General features: G+C 43.3%; 1 protein-coding gene across 2 annotated transcripts in view; it reads right to left on the reverse strand.

The window, feature by feature from the left end:
* LOC117412335 (ATP-binding cassette sub-family B member 6) overlaps window positions 1–19249 on the reverse strand; it is a 101270-nt gene that overhangs the window by 44413 nt on the left and 37608 nt on the right. For both annotated transcript variants that reach the window (XR_009329688.1, XM_034020630.3), the window contains exons 10-12: window positions 15264–15389; window positions 14997–15073; window positions 12684–12747 (exon numbers count right to left, since the gene is read on the reverse strand). Coding sequence is in view for 1 of the 2 variants with exons in the window: in XM_034020630.3 (XP_033876521.2) it covers window positions 12684–12747; window positions 14997–15073; window positions 15264–15389 (267 nt within the window). In the remaining variant the exon portion in view is untranslated. The remainder of the gene's footprint in view (window positions 1–12683; window positions 12748–14996; window positions 15074–15263; window positions 15390–19249) is intronic.

A 19249-nucleotide genomic window follows, 5' to 3' on the forward strand; every position in this document is an offset into this window, starting at 1 on the left:
TCCCCTTCCAGGTAATACAGGTGACAGAAGTCATTAGGTTATTATCATAACCCTGGTTCTCTGAAATAGAAATATTAACCATCACTAATGGGTTATTCCCCTTTAAGAACCCAAGAACTGAAAATCATTATGCCAACAAACTCTCGTGAGAGTGCATGACGCAATGTGAGTTGCCCCGACAAAAGCACACTGCAGCCATTCGCAAATTCTCTTTTTACTTTTGAGTCTCGTGGCTCCACAGCGACCGCGAAGACTGATGGTTAATATTTCTATTTCAGAGAACCAGGGTTATGATAATAACCTAACGTTCTCTTTCAAGTACGAAATATTAACCATCACTAATGGGTAAGTATACCCAATCTCTTGTCAGGACAGGCGCAAGACTCTTATGAGCTAACCGCGCTAGCAGTCCTACAAGGTGACAAGTCACTTACCGATCAATCCTTAGTTGAGGGGACGGCCTCTGAGGCAGCCCTCAACACCCTTGATCCAAACCCAGGACACAGCGGATCCACGATGTTCATCCTGTAGAACCTCATGAACGTGTGGGGGGTCGCCATGACAGATGCACCCTGGAACATCGCCCAAGAAGTGGCCTGCCCTCTAGTGGAATGGCCAGTGACCTTCTCCGGCGGGGGCAACTTCGCAAGTTGATACGCCATCTTCACGGTCTCCGTTAGCCACCTAGACAGGTGCTGTTTAGACAGAGCCTGGCCTTGGAACTGAGAACCATAGCAAACAAAGAGTTGCTCTGACAGGGCATAGCGTGTGGAGCATTCTGTCTTTGTCGGACTGGAAAGGAGGAGGGATATGGAAAGCCGAAATATTTTTCGGCAAAAACGCAGGGTTGGTCCGGAGTGTCACTCGTGACCGCCCCTTCCCAAAATATAAACAGGCTATGGCGTCAGATAGTGCCTGCAGCTCACTTACTCGCTTAGCAGAAGTGACTGCCACCAAAAAAGCTGTCTTAAAAGACAAAAGCTTTAGCTCTGAGGAATGCATGGGCTCAAAAGGTGGTTTCGTCAGTGCATTCAGCATGACATTCAACCGCCAGTGAGGAACAACGTCCTTCCTTGGAGGACGGAGTCTCTTAGCTCCCTTCAAAAACTGTCCCGCCAGGAAATGTGCTCCTGGGGAGACTAAATTTATCTTCACATGGCAAGCTGAAATAGCTGCCAGGTAGACTTTCAGAGTAGAAGGGCTCTTCCCATCATCCAGCAGGTCTTGCAAAAACTGTAAGATCACTACCATCGGGCATGTCGTGGGATCCTCTCCCTTCGACAGACACCATGTCTGAAAAACGCCCCAGTAGCCATACTGGGAACGAGTGGAGACAGCGTTCTGTAAGGTGTCAATCACCCTATTAGACAAACCCAGACTGCTCAAATGGAGCCGCTCAGTGGCCAAACCCAGAGCTGTAGGCTCGATGGGTCGTGATGCCACAGACCGCCCTGCGCCTGGCTGAGCAGGTCGCGGCAACTGGGCAACTGCCAAGGCTGTCCCCACAGGAGATGTATCAGTGAGGCAAACCAGACTCTCTTGGGCCAGTGAGGTGCTACTAGTAGGACTGTGGCCCTGTCCTGTCTGATCTTCTCCAGACTATCAGTGGAAACGCATAATGAGTATGGCCAGTACCAGTAATATTTATTTCTTAGCAGACACCCTTATCCAGGGCGACTTACAATTGTTACAAGATATCACATTATTTTTACATACAATTACCCATTTATACAGTTGGGTTTTTACTGGAGCAATCTAGGTAAAGTACCTTGCTCAAGGGTAAAGCAGCAGTGTCCCCTACCAGGGATTGAACCCATAACCTTCCAGTCAGGAGTTCAGAGCCCTAACCACTACTCCACACTGCTCCAACGCATATAGTGGATGCGCTGGCCACTGGTGAGCCAATGCGTCGACCCCTAGACACCCTTCGTCTCTTCTTATGGAGAACCACAGGGTGCAATGTGCCGACTCCCGGGAGGCAAAGAGGTCGATCTCTGCTCTCCCAAACTGTTCCCATATTAGGCTCACAACCTCGAGATGGAGTCTCCAATCTGAGCCGTCTGGATCCTGCCTCGAGAGGAGGTCTGCGGCAATGTTCACCACTCCGGGTAGGTCTATCGCTCGGAGTGAGAGGAAGTGGGTGTGAGCCCAGACCAGAAGTCTGGTGACCACCCTGTTGAGACTGGGTGATCTTGTACCACCCTGGTGGTTGATGTAAGCCACCACTGTCGTGTTGTATGTCCGGACAAGCACGTGTCTCTGCCTGATATCCTCTAGAAAGAACTGAAAGGTGAGAAACACTGCTTGCAATTCTAGAAGCTTTATGTTTTGGCCTCGCCACGGAGGCCGCCACACCCCTTGTGCGCCCCGACCGTTCCACACTCAACTGTGGTTGGAGGCGTCGGTGATAACGACTTCTCTTCTCGTGACCGCTCCCAGCCTGAAGCCTAGGCATAGGTGGGTCGGTTGTTTCCACCAAGAGAGAGTCCGGAGACAATATCTGGACACTGTCACCAAATGGTTGCGGTTCAGCATTGGGTGAGGGACCATCCTGTTGAACCAGGCCTGGAGGGGCTGCATATGCAGGAGGCCCAGGGGAAGGGATTGAGAGGCTGCTGCCATCAGGCTCAGAAGCTTCTGGAAGTCACCACTGGTAAAGCTCTGCCAAACTGGAATAGCTGCTGCTGTCATGGACTGGGAGTCCAGACTCAGACCCAAGTAGAGCTCTACTTGAGCTGGCGTCAGTTGACTTTTCGCATGATTCACCTTCAGACCTAGTCTGGATAGTTGATCGGTGACAAGTTCCGTGTGTTGCTGCGCCTGACCTGGCGACTCCGCACAAATGAGCCAGTCGTCCAGGTAGTTTAGAACTCTGATACACTTCAGTCTCAGAGTGGCCAGGATAGCGTCCATGCATTTCGTGAAAACGCGTGGCGCTAGGGATAGGCCAAACGGCAGTACACGGAACTCATAGCCCTTCCCTTGAAAGGCGAACCGAAGATACTTCTGGTGCCCTTGTTTTATGGGAATGTGGAAGTAGGCGTCCTGCAAGTCCACTGTCGTGAACCAGTTGCCCGGCCTGATGAACTGCGACAGCTGTTGCAAGGTCAACATCTTGAACCACCTGCGGCTCACATACAGGTTGACCTGTCTGAGATCGAGGATCGGTCTGAGGCCGCCGTCCCGTTTGGGCACCAGAAAGTATTTGGAGTAGATCCCCCCGACCATGTCGGAGGGTGGCAAGATGCGAATAGCCTGCTTCTGCAGGAGGGTTTTTAGCTCCTGAGCCAGTGAGTCGTTGGCTTTGGGGTCCTTGACCAGCAAATGGACCACCCCCCGAAAGGGGGGTGGTCCATGGCTGAATTGTAAGGAGTACTCCCAACGTATAGTGGTGAGCACCCACGAATTGCGGGTGCACTGGCCCCAGTACTCTAGATGGGCTTTGGAGAAGGGGCCCTGGGCCTGTGGCAGCAAATTCCTAGGGTTGTTGCTGCGGTTTCTTATCAGGCGCATTGCGCTGGAACCGCCTTTGCTTACCGCGCCCTCGACCCGACCTACCAGCGGCCGCTGGAGAGTCCCGTGGACCGCCCTGAGGATGCCATTGTGGCAGAGGCGGTGATCTCTGATACCACTGCTTCTTAGGCGGTGGTGCCGTCTTAGGGGCAAGGTCATTGAACGCCTTTTTTGCTTCCCTTGCCGCTTTGGAGAAAGCCACAGCTGACGGCGCGCAGCCACCAATGCTGCCATACTCCGCCCTGTTGCTTGGCTCAGAAGCTTAGCTAGCCGTAGCAACATTCGGGAGATCAGCCGCAGCTCCTCTGTCTGAACGAGGGTAAGACCCCCTCAGCAGCGGAGCTCCAAATGTGGCTCTGGTAAGCCACCAAACATGAATTGTAGTTGTCCAGCCGGGCAACGAAGGCATCAGCGGAGTAAGCCTTCTTCAGAAGGACCTCCGTAACCCGACATTGCTTGTTTGGACAAGCTGCATCTTTGGACAGCAGCGCAAGGTTCGCTGGCTGTGCCAAGGCTGGAATAGTTGACCGACAGAGGGAAACTGGACCAAACCTATTTTATCCCCCTCATGAATCCCATAGGTCGTACCCGACCGAGGGACTGCAGGGGCTGTGGCCGAGTGTTGCCACGATGCGGTCAGTTCCTGCCAAAAATCCAGGTCGATGGGCAGGGCCTCAGAAGGTATCTCCTTACACGCGTCATAAACATAGCACCTCTCAACTGTTGCGCTCGGTCATGGCACCCTAAGTGCGTCATTGGCTCGGCGCATCAGGGGTATGAGCTCCCTAGGCAAGGGAATCAGAGGCAGCGAGTCCAATGCTGGATCCTCTGAGAAAAACTCCTCGCACTCCTCAGCTCCTTCTGAAGCGAGGACAGAGAGAGCGTCCTCCATTCCCCCCCCCTCAACTCAACCTCTGCCAGTTCTGGCAGCGGAGGGGGGGAGAGAGAAACCACTTGTGAAGGTGGAGCAACAGGTGCTCGCATCACAACAGGTGCCTGCACTGGCAGAGACCGCTCCTGCAACAACTGGGTCAAAGTTGACTGCTGTTGCTGGAACATCTCATACATATACCGCCAGCGGTCCGATGATCGGGACCTGTGCCTTCTCTTCTTACTCCTCGGGGAAAGAGAAGAAGCAGGAGAGGAAGAGGATGAGGAGGAAGAAGAAGGACTCCTCCTCCTGTGCTTCCTGGAGGCGGACTCTTTGGAGCCACGTGCCCTGGCACCGCGCTCAGCTGAGCAAGGTCTCTGGCTAAGCTCCCTGGAATGACTGGAATGACTGGAATGGTGTTCCCTGGAGCAGAGCTCTCCAGAACTGCGTTCCCTAGAGCGCCCCCTACTGCTACCAGCTGCCTCCATAGGAGGTAACTGCGCCGGGGTAATGGAGCTATCACTCGACTGGCGCATAAGCCTGGAACGTAGTGATCGCTTGCTGAAAACAGCGCACTGTGCACAAAAGGCAGGGTCCGCCAGAGCTCGCTCTGCGTGTTCCTGACCTAAGCAGCGCACACATCTTTTGTGGCCATCAGCTGCTGGCAGCTTAGCGCCACAGTCAATGCAACCGTGAAACATATTAGTGTAGGTACCGAGACGTTGGTATCAACAGACTTAGTAAAAACTAGTTTGGGTACCCAATGTAAAGTATTACCTACAGTTAGCTTGGTACTGAACCTGGTACTGAGCGTTCTAGGTACTGAAGGAGTTGGTACCGACAGACTCAGTATAACTAGTCTGGGTACCAATAAAATATTATTGGAATGAAGTCTGACCAGTTAGCCTGGTACCAAACCTGGTACCGAACGTCAGTTCTGGGTACCGTTGGTATCAACAGACCTGGTATGAACCAGTCTGGGTACCAAATACAAATACCTACCGTTGGTACTGAATTGTAGCGAAAAACGCGGTAGCGTCAGTACCGAAGCATATGCAAATGCAGTAGCGCCAGGACCGAGCATATGCAAACGTGGTAACGTTATTACCAAAGCGTATGCAAACGCGGTAGCGTCAGTACCGAGCGTATGAAAACGCGGTACTGAGACACGGTACTGTCTCAATATAGATTAATAACTCAAAGGCTGCGTCAACTCCGGTACCAAGGTACAAAGAAGAAAAAACACAAACCTTGCGCTAATGCACAACAGCAGCAGCAGCCAGCAATCTCACAAAAAGCAGGAGATCTCACGAAGAGATGCACGCCAGCTAACTGTACAGTGAATAAGATTGTGTTACAGTACTACACTTTCAAAGACTGCGTCAGCTCTGGTACCAAGGTACAAGGAGAAAAAAACGCTAATCTTGGGCTAATGAACAACAGCAGCCAGCAATCCCACAAAAAAGCAGGGGATCTCACGAAGAGATGCACGCTAGCTAACTGTACAGTCAAGAAGACTGTGTAACTGTGGAATGAGCAGCACGAGTACTACACTCAGTAGATCCACAGTTACAGGTTATCTTCAAGCCTGAAGATAACCTCTGTACTACAGCCGTAATACAGTGTCGTGTGAGCCCACAGAACTCGATCCCGTTTTCTGTAAGATAAAGAAAAACAAGGGAAAGGGTATACAGTAATGTAAAAAAACACTGAATACACAAAAAATAATATACAACAACAAAACTATCTCAACCGAAATAGAACTTTTTTTTTTTTTTTTTTTTTACTGGAATAGAGTCCTGTCCAGAGGAGAGTTATCTGCCGTAATAGTGAACTAGACCCGGGGGAGAGCGAACGCAAGTCGCAGGCTCCCACTGGCTCACTGCCAGTTCAGGCTGACTAGATTAAAAACTCGACAATAATAATAATTATTTTAAACAACAGGAATGACCGTGAGTAAAACACTCTCAGAGACAGAAAAACTGCAAAAACAGGTTAAACAAGGCAATACTACTAAGTAATACTTAGCTCAGATGCTTTCACTCTTAGTGAAAAAGGAAAAAGAGAATTTGCAAATGGCTGCAATGTGCTTTTGTCGGGGCAACTCACATTGCATCATGCACTCTCGCGAGAGTTTGTTGGCATAATGCTTTTCAGTTCTTGGGTTCTTAAAGGGGAATAACCCATTAGTGATGGTTAATATTTCATACTTGTCCATTTTGTTATATGTATACAGGGAGGGGGGGGGGGCCAGTTACAGGTAATTACAGCATTCTTACCACTTCTGATGAAGTCCACACTTGAACCCTTATACCCTATAGCTTATCAGTTTTCTGAAGGTGAAAAATGGGGAGCAGGTGGATTTCATCAGGGAGTTCAAAGACAAGGTTATTTGCAGGGATTTAGCCTGCAAATAACCTTGTCTTTGAAGATCTGAGTGTATCGAAACTATGCCCACTAGAGATGCTGTTTTGAGGGACAGATGTTTTAGGGAGCAAGAGCTTAGCAGTTCGAAGGGTGCTTTTGTTAGCCTCCTTAAAACTAGGGGCTCCACTGGGGGACCGCTGACCTACAGGGTGCTTAGGGGCAGGAGGCCTTTAAGAAATGTTGTTACAATGGACTGTGCTCCCGCAGGGTGGCCCTCTCATCCAGGCTGGATGGGGCAGAGGAGTGAACTTTACAGAGGGCGTTGTCAGGCACTTGTCGTATAGTTCTCTGTGTGGCTGCCTTAGTATCCCTTGCTGAAGTGGCTGGTCAGGGAGGAGTGTGGAGCTGGGATTCACTCTGAAGTTAATCTGACTGTTAAACCTTGTGTTGAAGGTGACACACACCTTTGCACAAAGAAGCAGGTCTTTTCTTTGATGGAGCCGTATTGCTAGGTGGAAGTTGGCATCCTTCAATGTATCTTGAGTAATGGCCCCACCTTGAAGACTGTTCTGGTATTTCTGTGGCAAGTCCACTGGAGGACCAGTCCATGTGGGCGTGTATTAGCTCTGTGTTTGAAGGTTGTGATGGAAATGATATTCGATAACTGTGTTGTATTACATCCAAGCCACATGTGTCTGTTGTTATTTCCCTCCAGTGACTGAAAATGTGAGATACCCTGCCCCCGGGTGTATAGGCTCTTAGGGATTGTTTGGGTCGGAGCGCGGGGTGTAAAGGCTCTTAGGGCTTGTTTGGGTCGGAGCGCGGGGTGTAAAGGCTCTTAGGGCTTGTTTGGGTCGGAGCGCGGGGTGTAAAGGCTCTTAGGGCTTGTTTTGGTCGGAGCGCGGGGTGTAAAGGCTCTTAGGGCTTGTTTTGGTCGGAGCGCGGGGTGTAAAGGCTCTTAGGGCTTGTTTTGGTCGGAGCGCGGGGTGTAAAGGCTCTTAGGGCTTGTTTTGGTCGGAGCGCGGGGTGTAAAGGCTCTTAGGGCTTGTTTTGGTCGGAGCGCAGGGTGTAAAGGCTCTTAGGGCTTGTTTTGGTCGGAGCGCGGGGTGTAAAGGCTTTTAGGGCTTGTTTGGGTCGGAGCACCTGGTGTAAAGGCTCTTAGGGCTTGTTTTGGTCGGAGCGCGGGGTGTAAAGGCTCTTAGGGCTTGTTTGGGTCGGAGCGCAGGGTGTAAAGGCTCTTAGGGCTTGTTTGGGTCGGAGCGCAGGGTGTAAAGGCTCTTAGGGCTTGTTTTGGTCGGAGCGCGGGGTGTAAAGGCTCTTAGGGCTTGTTTTGGTCGGAGCGCGGGGTGTAAAGGCTCTTAAGGCTTGTTTGGGTCGGAGCACCGGGTGTAAAAGCGTTAGGGCTTGTTTGGTTCCCTTAAGTTGTGCCAGATGAGCTCTATTAGCGATGAATGTGCTTCTGTATTAAGGCCTTTTACATGAGCAATCCACCTAAAAGGTTACTGCTCTTGCTCTGGAGTCTGGTGTTAATACAGCACCTCTCTGCACTTACAAGCGTATGTATTCGATCAAATTGTTACCGTCCTTCTTGCACTTCAGTTCATTTAAACATGATATGAGTTTTATTTTATATATATACAGACTGATGTCATAGCGTATTCATAAACATGGACAAATGCTTTTAAAGGGTGAGGCAGCATTTCTGTGTTACAGGCGAGAATGGCGAAAACCCTGAAAATACAGTTCCAAAAATGTTGCATTTGCACCATTTTAGTTGCAGTCTGGAGCCCTGTAATCAGTCTAAAATTTTCAGAAGCAAGTTTCAGAAGCATGCTCCTTCTGTTGGTTAAAATGTTCAGAAATGTATTAAGTTTAACAATAATGGTAACATTATTACCCTGATTGAGTTGTGAAAGTCAAAAAGGGTGTCCTACTGTGGACAAGGACATGAAAAGTGTCACAAGTGTCAAAGCCAGCACTTGGGCTGTGCTTTAGTGCTCATGTTTACCCTATGTTTGTTATTGTAGTGCTCCAGGGAGGTAAGGGAGAGGCCGTGGTAACCCAGGGAGACACAAGTTAAAGTGGGGAGCGGGGAGATTCTGCTAGCCTGGAGTTTCAGCAGGGGATTAGTCTCTGTTTGATCTGCACGGAGTGGAAATTCAGGATTAGGTGTGACATTCAAAACCCTTCTTCAAAGCCCAACCTTTTCATCTTGTGTTTGTAACTCAGATCATAGGCCGGCGCTGAAATGAAGACTTGTGTTCTTAGTAATGTTACATTCTTCTCTTGTATTACAGTAACTGGAACATGTTTGGCTGAGAAGATCCAGAACACCACATCAAATACAATCCAAATCCAAGGGTAAAACTAGTCGCATCCATTTTACTGTTTAAACTATACATATTTCCAGGGATTCAAACAAGCATGTTATTGGTATACATCATCTGCCATGGCTATTAATTCAAAATCAGAGCAATCCGTATGATAATAAAGTGAATGACCATGACATATCAACAGTATGTACAGAACAGTATAGAATAGGAATTAGCGAGGCTCGTGATAATTGGGTTAAAGATTATCCAGATATTTGCAACAAGTGTATCTACAGATCAATGGATGTATCGACAGACAGACACCCCCATATATCATAAGAACACAAGAACATTTACAAACGAGAGGAGGCCATTCGGCCCATTTTACGGGTTTGGTTGTTAGTGGCTTATTGATCCCAGAATCTCATCAATCAGCTTCTTGTAGGATCCCAGGGTGTCAGCTTCTGGGGAGTTGGTTCCAGACCCTCACAATCCTCTGTGTAAAGAAGTACCTCCTATATCCCTTATCTAATATTCCCAATAATTTATGCTAAATAATGTTGCTACCAAGATTCATGCCAAGGGGATAAGCTGTTTTCCAGATATATGTAAAAATCTGTGAAATGTGACATACAGATAGGGCCACCACCACTGCATCCCCTCACAGGGGCTTTCATCCCCAGTGGTCCACAGGTCCGCATGAGGACCACCACCTAAAAATACACACTTAATAACATTTGTCAATTCAATTATATATTTGTCAATTCAATTATAACTTAGACCAATTATTTCCATATCTGATGCCGAGAGACTAATGCATGCCTTTGTTTAATCTAGAATTGATTATTGTAATGCACTTTTTTCTGGTGTCTCAAAACGTGTGGTATCCCGCTTGCAGCTTGTTCAGAATACCGCCGCTAGAAATCTGACTAAAACCAGGAAAAGTTAACATATTACCACTGGCTCCCTGTGTAGTATAGAATTGATTTTAAGATCGTTACAGTTTTCAAGTCAAGACTAAAAACGCAATTTTATAAAATGGCTTTCTTATCTTAGTGGGTTTTAATGTAACTTTAAAATTGCTGCTTTTGTATTATAATGTGTATACTGTTATTTAAATGGTCTGACTGTGGCAGTTGTATGTGTGACGTGCTATACAAATGTATTGTGGTTTGCTATGTACTGTACAGTGCTTTGTGATACTTTTGTATAAAAAGCGCTACATAAATGCAATAAATACATAAATATACAGTTGAGGTCAAAATTTTACATACTCCAATGGAAATCTATAATTTCTAGAAATGTCTTGAAAACAATGAATTTTAGGAAAAATCTTTGGTAGCAAAAGTTTTGCTTTTGTGGATGAAGAAAAAAAATTACAAGAAATCTCAAATATTCTAATTCAAATGCATTAATACACTTTCGATGCCATGATTATTATTATTATTATTATTATTATTATTATTATTTATTTCTTAGCAGACGCCCTTATCCAGGGTGACTTACAATTGTTACAAGATTGATAGGAAATGATAGGAAAAAGCCACTTTTAGGAAAACGTCACAAGGACAATCGCTTAAAGTTTGCAAAACGGTATTTGAATGATGGATATAAGTCCTGGTCAAAGGTTTTGTGACCTATTTGGTCACGCTGATAGTCATTACATTTGGAGAAAGTCTGGTGCGGCGTACAAAGAAAAGAACACCATACCTAATGCCAAGCATGGAGGTGGTAATATCCTTCTATGGGGCTGTTTCTCCTCTAATGGCACAGGAAATTGACATTTAGTTCAAATACATGGTAAAATGGACTCCATAGCATACCAAAAGATATTAGCCAATTACCTGAAACACTACAAAACTTGATATAAAGCACAACTGGACGTTCCAACACGACAACGATCCAAAGCACACATCAAACCTACTTCAGAATGGTTAAAGAAGAATAAAATCAAGGTTCTGGAATGGCCTAGTCAATGGAAGAAGGCTCTGCACAAGAGAAGTCCTCGGAATTTGAATCGTTTAAAAGAGGTTATTATTGCTAAAGGTGCCTCAACTAGCTATTCATGTCATTGTCCTTGTCTGGGTACGAATACTTTTGAATTAGCATTTTTGGAGTTTTGCAAAAAAAATTGCTGAAATAAATAATTGTAGACATCTATTTTTTGTAACGTTCTTTTCCTCTTTTGCTACAAAAGATTTTTCCTATAATTATTTGTTTTTGAGAAACTTCTAGAAATTATACATTTCCATTGGGAATGTAAACTTTTGACTACAGCTGTATCCCAAAACAGACCGGACACCTCAATCCTTGCGACTACTACTCTGTGATCTGCGCTGCCACAGCACGTGCGGGACGATGAAGAAAGATTTTACAAGTTGTGCAAGACAGAGCACAGTTTGCAACTTTCAATGAAATTACTATCGGAAAAAGAGTTTCTTGCTGTTATTTGTTTGTCATTTCCAATTATATGCTCACTATGAACAGCAATGTTAACTAGACTTGTACTGTTTAATAGTTTAGTAGTGATTCTTTATCATTATTATTATATTGATATCAATGCAGACCCAAACATTTATGATGGTCCTCATATGTGAATTGTCCATTTATTTTAGCTAAACCCGTGTTTTTTTATTTATGAACTGCCTTACTATGGCATTACAGATGATTTCAATAGTTTTCTAGTACAGCACCCACTCGATATATCGTGGGTGTCGGGGTCCAATACAAATCCGCTCTATATCGAGGGCCATGATATAGCGAGAGATCCATAGAAAAACAAATAGGCTAACAAATACTGTACAACCACTCCCTCGTTTTATCAGGGGCGTCAGGGTTCCGTTTTTTCTCATTTTTTGTATAAAAAGCAGCACACCGTTTTAATTCGTACAGTGGAGGGTAATTGCTTCTCATCAACTTCAGTCTCCAATTAATTTCATGAGTCTTCCTCATTCTCAAATGCACAAACCCGCTACATTAAAAGAATCCATTCCCAACATTCCTAGCTTGTTGCTAGGGAGCTGACGTCACTGCCCTGTGGCTTTTGCTAGTGATTTGCTGCCACACGTGAACACCTCGTTGGCTAAAATAAAAACCGCCTCAGCAAGTAGATATTTAATTTGCTTTGTGTTATTGTGCAAGACGTGTGTATATGATAACAGTACGATATTAATGCTTTGTTTCTTAATTGTTATGTATACTGTTGTTTGTGATGTGCAGTACAAAATAAAACTAACAGTAATTATAAGTGTCTATGTATATTACAGCTAAGGCATGTGCAGTTAGACAGTAAAAATGGGGAGCCAACTCCAGGACCACGATATATCTGAATCCACAGAATAGCGAGGGGCGATGTAATGAGGGGTGGGTGTAGTTGGTTGATCTCAAAACTTTGTCGAGTTAGGTCTTAGAGGATCCAAATGATTCAGCATCACCCTAGGAAACACTTGACTAGATAACCAAGCATTATGTTTGCCTTTTTAATTGCTGTCTGGTTGCTGACAGAGGTGAGTCTATTATAAGGCCAGCTCACTCTATTCTCATCTCTCCAATGTTCTGCACTAAAGAAATACATTCCCCACCACTGATTTGCAATTAAATACAAACAAATAAAAGCTCACCTCCTGCTCTTCAGTAAAAAGCTCAAACATGTTCTCCATGTCTATGAATGAACTCTGGATCATCCTGTTGACAAACAAAATCATTCACTTTATTTCTGTTCCCTACATCCTTAGTTAAGGTGTCTGCTGTTTAATATATTTATTATTTCAAATAACAAGATAGCTTGATGAGATGCAGGATCCCAAGGGACAGCAAGAACACATTCAGCATTACATCACACAAAACACAAATCAGTAAATCACAAATTACTAAGACACAGTTAGGGCTTGAGTATGCAGAACACTTATGTAAATTTAGAAGACACAATCCATATAAACTGAATATTGTGCATATGATCTGCCCTATTCCACGTACGACTATGTCATATTTGCTTGGTGGTATATGCCAGTAGTACGTGGAATACTACAAGTCCCTTTTGCAGTATGTAGCATACTGCTTGAATTCTCCCAAAAGATAGGCGACAGACATAAGTGTTGAACTTCATTCATTTCCATGGGATTTCCGCCCATGCATGCTAATTACCAGAGCCGAGTGTTCAGCACACTCCCAAAGTTGCATGTAAAGTGAGGAATGGCATATTCTATATCATGTAAAATGAGATCTGCGGAATACATCCTGACTGGATTATTGCAATGCTCTGTTTTCTGGTATTCCCAGATGTGTTACATCGACTGCAGCTTGTGCAAAACACCGCTGCCAGGGTTTGAACAAGTAAAAGACATGATTCCATGACGTCGATATTGACAGCCCTACACTGGCTTCCTGTGAGGTTTAGGGTTGATTTTAAGGACATGCTTATTACTTACAAACATTAAACAGTTTCATATTTAAATGATATTTTAATCCCATGTATACCTAGATGACCACTGCGATCCCAGGACGTAGGATTGCTTACTGTCCCTAAGGTATCAAAAATGAACACAGGTGTGTTAGAGCATTTAGCTTTAGGGCCCCTGAATTATGGAATGTTTACTATTGCTTGTACAGTATCAATAATTTATGTTGTACCTGTGAAGCGCCTTGCGACAATTTATTGTGCAAGGGCATATTGTTATATGAAATAAAGATTGATTGATTGATTGATTGATTGATTGATTGATTGTTGACATTTTCCACACACTGCTTTGCTGCATATTGTAAAATTGCCACAAAAGTGTAAGTATTGATCAAAGACTCTCTTGTTTTAAAGACACAGTTCTGCACCCAAGGGTTAGAGTCAGAGCTACCAGCACAGGTTACACCGACTGATCATTTTAACTCAAATCTCTCCTTCAAACTCAACAAGACAACAGGACGGGGTTACAGATGGGATATATTAAATAGACACTTTAAGAAGTTTAGTTTAATTCTATGAATAACCATGTGAACATTTCAGACAGAGAGGAGGCCATTCACCCATCAATACAGAGAGAGAGAGAGAGAGAGAGGCCATTCCACCCGGCTTGCATAGAGGCCGATTGAATTCAGAATATCATGTTGTTGTCTCTTTAGGTTGTTTTAACTTGTAACTAAGTAATTCCATAAATCTATATTACATTTTCATTTACTAGTTTTGAAATAAACACAAGTTATAGTAAACATGTATTTTCATTTTCAAACTCAGCTCATAAAGACGGTGTTTGCCTGTTTCATTTCTCAAAAGGGTTCATTTTGTTATCTCCTTTTGGGATTTAAAAAACCTCAATCAAGTCTCCCCTTGCCCTTATTTGTTTTAAGCTAAGTAGATTGGATTCCCTCAACCTATAATCAGAAGCCATCTCTTCTAGCCCTTGGATGAGTCTTGAGTCTCTTCATTGGACTCTCCAAAGCAGCAATCACGTATTTGCATTGCAGCAATACAAATTGAACACAGTATTCTAAGTTATGATATAAATAATCCTCTAGTTTGATTGATTCCTTGATGACATGGAGATCAGGCTAATGGGTCTGTAATTTCCCGGTTCCGCCTTATCTCCCTTCTTAAATATTTTTAGAACATTTGCAAGCCATCTTTATCAATTTGTCAGGCTCATGGATATAACCTCCCTTGTACATTAAGCACTCCAGGGAATCGGTTTGTCTTGAGAGACTCCTCTTAGTACTTCTGTTTGATTTAGACCAAAAATCTGTTTAAAGTAGTCATTCAATACATTTGTGTTTGCTTTCACTACTAAGGTTTCCCCATTGTCCCTTAGGCTTATGACTTCTCCCTTTACTTCTCTTGTATTGTTGCAGTATTGGAATAACTGTTTCAGGTTTTCTTTTACCTTTTCAAGTTAAACAGCCCTGGGTGCTGAATATTTTGTTCATCGCTTTGCTAAAAAGTGCCTTACCTGTAGTAGGTACCAAACCAGTTGAGAGGGGTGTAGAGCTGAATAATGTAGGTTCCGAAAAAAACATAATCACCAACCTGGAATGAGGACATATTTTAAGGTATGTTAGTAATGTGAAAAAATGTGATCAGTTTTGTCAAACTAGAAATCTGTGTGTCTGTCTTCACCACAACCTACATACATATCACAAATTATGAACAGAAAAAAACACTGCAAGTGAAACCTCTAAAGTCAGAGATGTCTTCTGGATTCACTTCCATGCTTTACCTTGAGCTTGTTCTCAGTGACAAAGTAGGCACAGAGCAGGGAGCCGGCCAGTAACCCGCCGCCAATAACGAGGTTCTGAGTCTGATTGAGCAAGGCCAGAGAGGCATTCACTTTCCATTCAGAAGCCTGGGGGACAAACAGCAACAGAAGATCATATGATAACAAACCTCCTCAAAGAAACCATTGCAGCTTCTGCTGGGCAGTTTCTGGCTCTGTCAGATTTATTTAGATTTATTTATTCATAAAAGCCAGCAGCATCACTTGATAAGGATATGCATTTGCAGTGCCACACTTACAGAAACACATTGCGCACAGACACGACTGATATTTTATAGTAAGGTTCTATAAAATACAAGAACACAAGAGCACAGCAAAGAAACTTATTGTGGAATACCCTAACATTTCAAATGTCAATTCCATTGCTCTCTGTAGTTTCATGTGTATCTGATTGCTCTCTGTAGTTCCATGTTTATCTGATTGCTCTCTGTAGTTTCATGTGTATGATTGCTCTCTGTAGTTTCATGTGTATGATTGCTCTCTGTAGTTTCATGTGTATCTGATTGCTCTCTGTAGTTTCATGTTTATCTGATAGCTCTTTGTAGTTTCATGTTTATCTGATAGCTCTCTGTAGTTCCATGTTTATCTGATTGCTCTCTGTAGTTTTTTTGTGTATCTGATTGCTCTCTGTAGTTTCATGTGTATCTGATTGCTCTCTGTAGTTTCATGTGTATCTGATTGCTCTCTGTAGTTTCATGTGTATGATTGCTCTCTGTAGTTTCATGTGTATCTGATTGTTCTCTGTAGTTCCATGTTTATCTGATAGCTCTGTAGTTTCATGTGTATCTGATTGCTCTCTGTAGTTTTATGTGTATGATTGCTCTCTGTAGTTTCATGTGTATGATTGCTCTCTGTCGTTTCATGTGTATCTGATAGCTCTCTGTAGTTCCATGTTTATCTGATAGCTCTGTAGTTTCATGTGTATCTGATTGCTCTCTGTAGTTTTATGTGTATGACTGCTCTCTGTAGTTTCATGCGTATGATTGCTCTCTGTAGTTTCATGTGTATCTGATTGCTCTCTGTAGTTTCATGTGTATCTGACTGCTCTCTGTAGTTTCATGTGTATGATTGCTCTCTGTAGTTTCATGTGTATCTGATTGCTCTCTGTAGTTTTATGTGTATCTGATTGCTCTCTGTAGTTACATGTGTATCTGATTGCTCTCTGTAGTTTCATGTGTATGATTGCTCTCTGTAGTTTCATGTGTATCTGATTGCTCTCTGTAGTTTCATGTGTATCTGATAGCTCTCTGTAGTTTCATGTGTATCTGATTGCTCTCTGTAGTTTCATGTGTATCTGATTGCTCTCTGTAGTTTCATGTGTATCTGATAGCTCTCTGTAGTTTCATGTGTATCTGATTGCTCTCTGTAGTTCCAGGTTTATCTGATAGCTCTCTGTAGTTTCATGTGTATCTGATTGCTCTCTGTAGTTTCATGTGTATCTGATTGCTCTCTGTAGTTTCATGTGTATGATTGCTCTCTGTAGTTTCATGTGTATCTGATAGCTCTCTGTAGTTCCATGTTTATCTGATAGCTCTCTGTAGTTCCATGTTTATCTGATAGCTCTCTGTAGTTTCATGTGTATCTGATTGCTCTCTGTAGTTTCATGTGTATGATTGCTCTCTGTAGTTTCATGTGTATGATTGCTCTCTGTAGTTCCATGTTTATCTGACAGCTCTCTGTAGTTTCATGTGTATCTGATTGCTCTCTGTAGTTTCATGTGTATGATTGCTCTCTGTAGTTTCATGTGTATCTGATAGCTCTCTGTAGTTTCATGTGTATCTGATTGCTCTCTGTAGTTTCATGTGTATCTGATTGCTCTCTGTAGTTTCATGTGTATCTGATAGCTCTCTGTAGTTTCATGTGTATCTGATTGCTCTCTGTAGTTTCATGTGTATCTGATTGCTCTCTGTAGTTTCATGTGTATCTGATTGCTCTCTGTAGTTTCATGTGTATGATTGCTCTCTGTAGTTTCATGTGTATCTGATTGCTCTCTGTAGTTTCATGTGTATCTGATTGCTCTCTGTAGTTTCATGTGTATCTGATTGCTCTCTGTAGTTTCATGTGTATCTGATTGCTCTCTGTAGTTTCATGTGTATCTGATTGCTCTCTGTAGTTTCATGTGTATCTGATTGCTCTCTGTAGTTTCATGTGTATCTGATTGCTCTCTGTAGTTTCATGTGTATCTGATTGCTCTCTGTAGTTTCATGTGTATCTGATTGCTCTCTGTAGTTTCATGTGTATCTGATTGCTCTCTGTAGTTTCATGTGTATCTGATAGCTCTCTGTAGTTTCATGTGTATGATTGCTCTCTGTAGTTTCATGTGTATCTGATTGCTCTCTGTAGTTTTATGTGTATGATTGCTCTCTGTAGTTTCATGTGTATCTGATTGCTCTCTGTAGTTTCATGTGTATCTGATTGCTCTCTGTAGTTTCATGTGTATGATTGCTCTCTGTAGTTTCATGTGTATCTGATAGCTCTCTGTAGTTTCATGTGTATCTGATTGCTCTCTGTAGTTTCATGTGTATCTGATTGCTCTCTGTAGTTTCATGTGTATCTGATTGCTCTCTGTAGTTTCATGTGTATCTGATTGCTCTCTGTAGTTTCATGTGTATCTGATTGCTCTCTGTAGTTTCATGTGTATCTGATTGCTCTCTGTAGTTTCATGTGTATCTGATTGCTCTCTGTAGTTTCATGTGTATCTGATTGCTCTCTGTAGTTTCATGTGTATCTGATTGCTCTCTGTAGTTTCATGTGTATCTGATTGCTCTCTGTAGTTTCATGTGTATGATAGCTCTCTGTAGTTTCATGTGTATCTGATTGCTCTCTGTAGTTTCATGTGTATCTGATTGCTCTCTGTAGTTTCATGTGTATCTGATTGCTCTCTGTAGTTTCATGTGTATCTGATTGCTCTCTGTAGTTTCATGTGTATCTGATTGCTCTCTGTAGTTTCATGTGTATCTGATTGCTCTCTGTAGTTTCATGTGTATGATTGCTCTCTGTAGTTTCATGTGTATCTGATTGCTCTCTGTAGTTTCATGTGTATGATTGCTCTCTGTAGTTTCATGTGTATCTGATAGCTCTCTGTAGTTTCATGTGTATCTGATTGCTCTCTGTAGTTCCATGTGTATCTGATAGCTCTCTGTAGTTCCATGTTTATCTGATAGCTCTCTGTAGTTTCATGTGTATCTGATTGCTCTCTGTAGTTTCATGTGTATCTGATTGCTCTCTGTAGTTTCATGTGTATCTGATAGCTCTCTGTAGTTTCATGTGTATCTGATTGCTCTCTGTAGTTTCATGTGTATCTGATTGCTCTCTGTAGTTTCATGTGTATGATTGCTCTCTGTAGTTTCATGTGTATCTGATTGCTCTCTGTAGTTTCATGTGTATCTGATAGCTCTCTGTAGTTTCATGTGTATCTGATTGCTCTCTGTAGTTTCATGTGTAGGTTTGCTCTCTGTAGTTTCATGTGTATCTGATAGCTCTCTGTAGTTCCATGTTTATCTGATAGCTCTGTAGTTTCATGTGTATCTGATAGCTCTCTGTAGTTCCATGTTTATCTGATAGCTCTGTAGTTTCATGTGTATCTGATTGCTCTCTGTAGTTTTATGTGTATGATTGCTCTCTGTAGTTTCATGTGTATGATTGCTCTCTGTAGTTTCATGTGTATCTGATTGCTCTCTGTAGTTTCATGTGTATCTGATTGCTCTCTGTAGTTTCATGTGTATCTGATTGCTCTCTGTAGTTTCATGTTTATCTGATTGCTCTCTGTAGTTTCATGTGTATCTGATTGCTCTCTGTAGTTTCATGTGTATCTGATAGCTCTCTGTAGTTTCATGTGTATCTGATTGCTCTCTGTAGTTTCATGTGTATGATTGCTCTCTGTAGTTTCATGTGTATCTGATTGCTCTCTGTAGTTTCATGTGTATCTG

The sequence above is a fragment of the Acipenser ruthenus genome, chromosome 10 (genome assembly GCF_902713425.1).
Source record: "Acipenser ruthenus chromosome 10, fAciRut3.2 maternal haplotype, whole genome shotgun sequence".
Lineage (NCBI taxonomy): Eukaryota > Metazoa > Chordata > Actinopteri > Acipenseriformes > Acipenseridae > Acipenser > Acipenser ruthenus.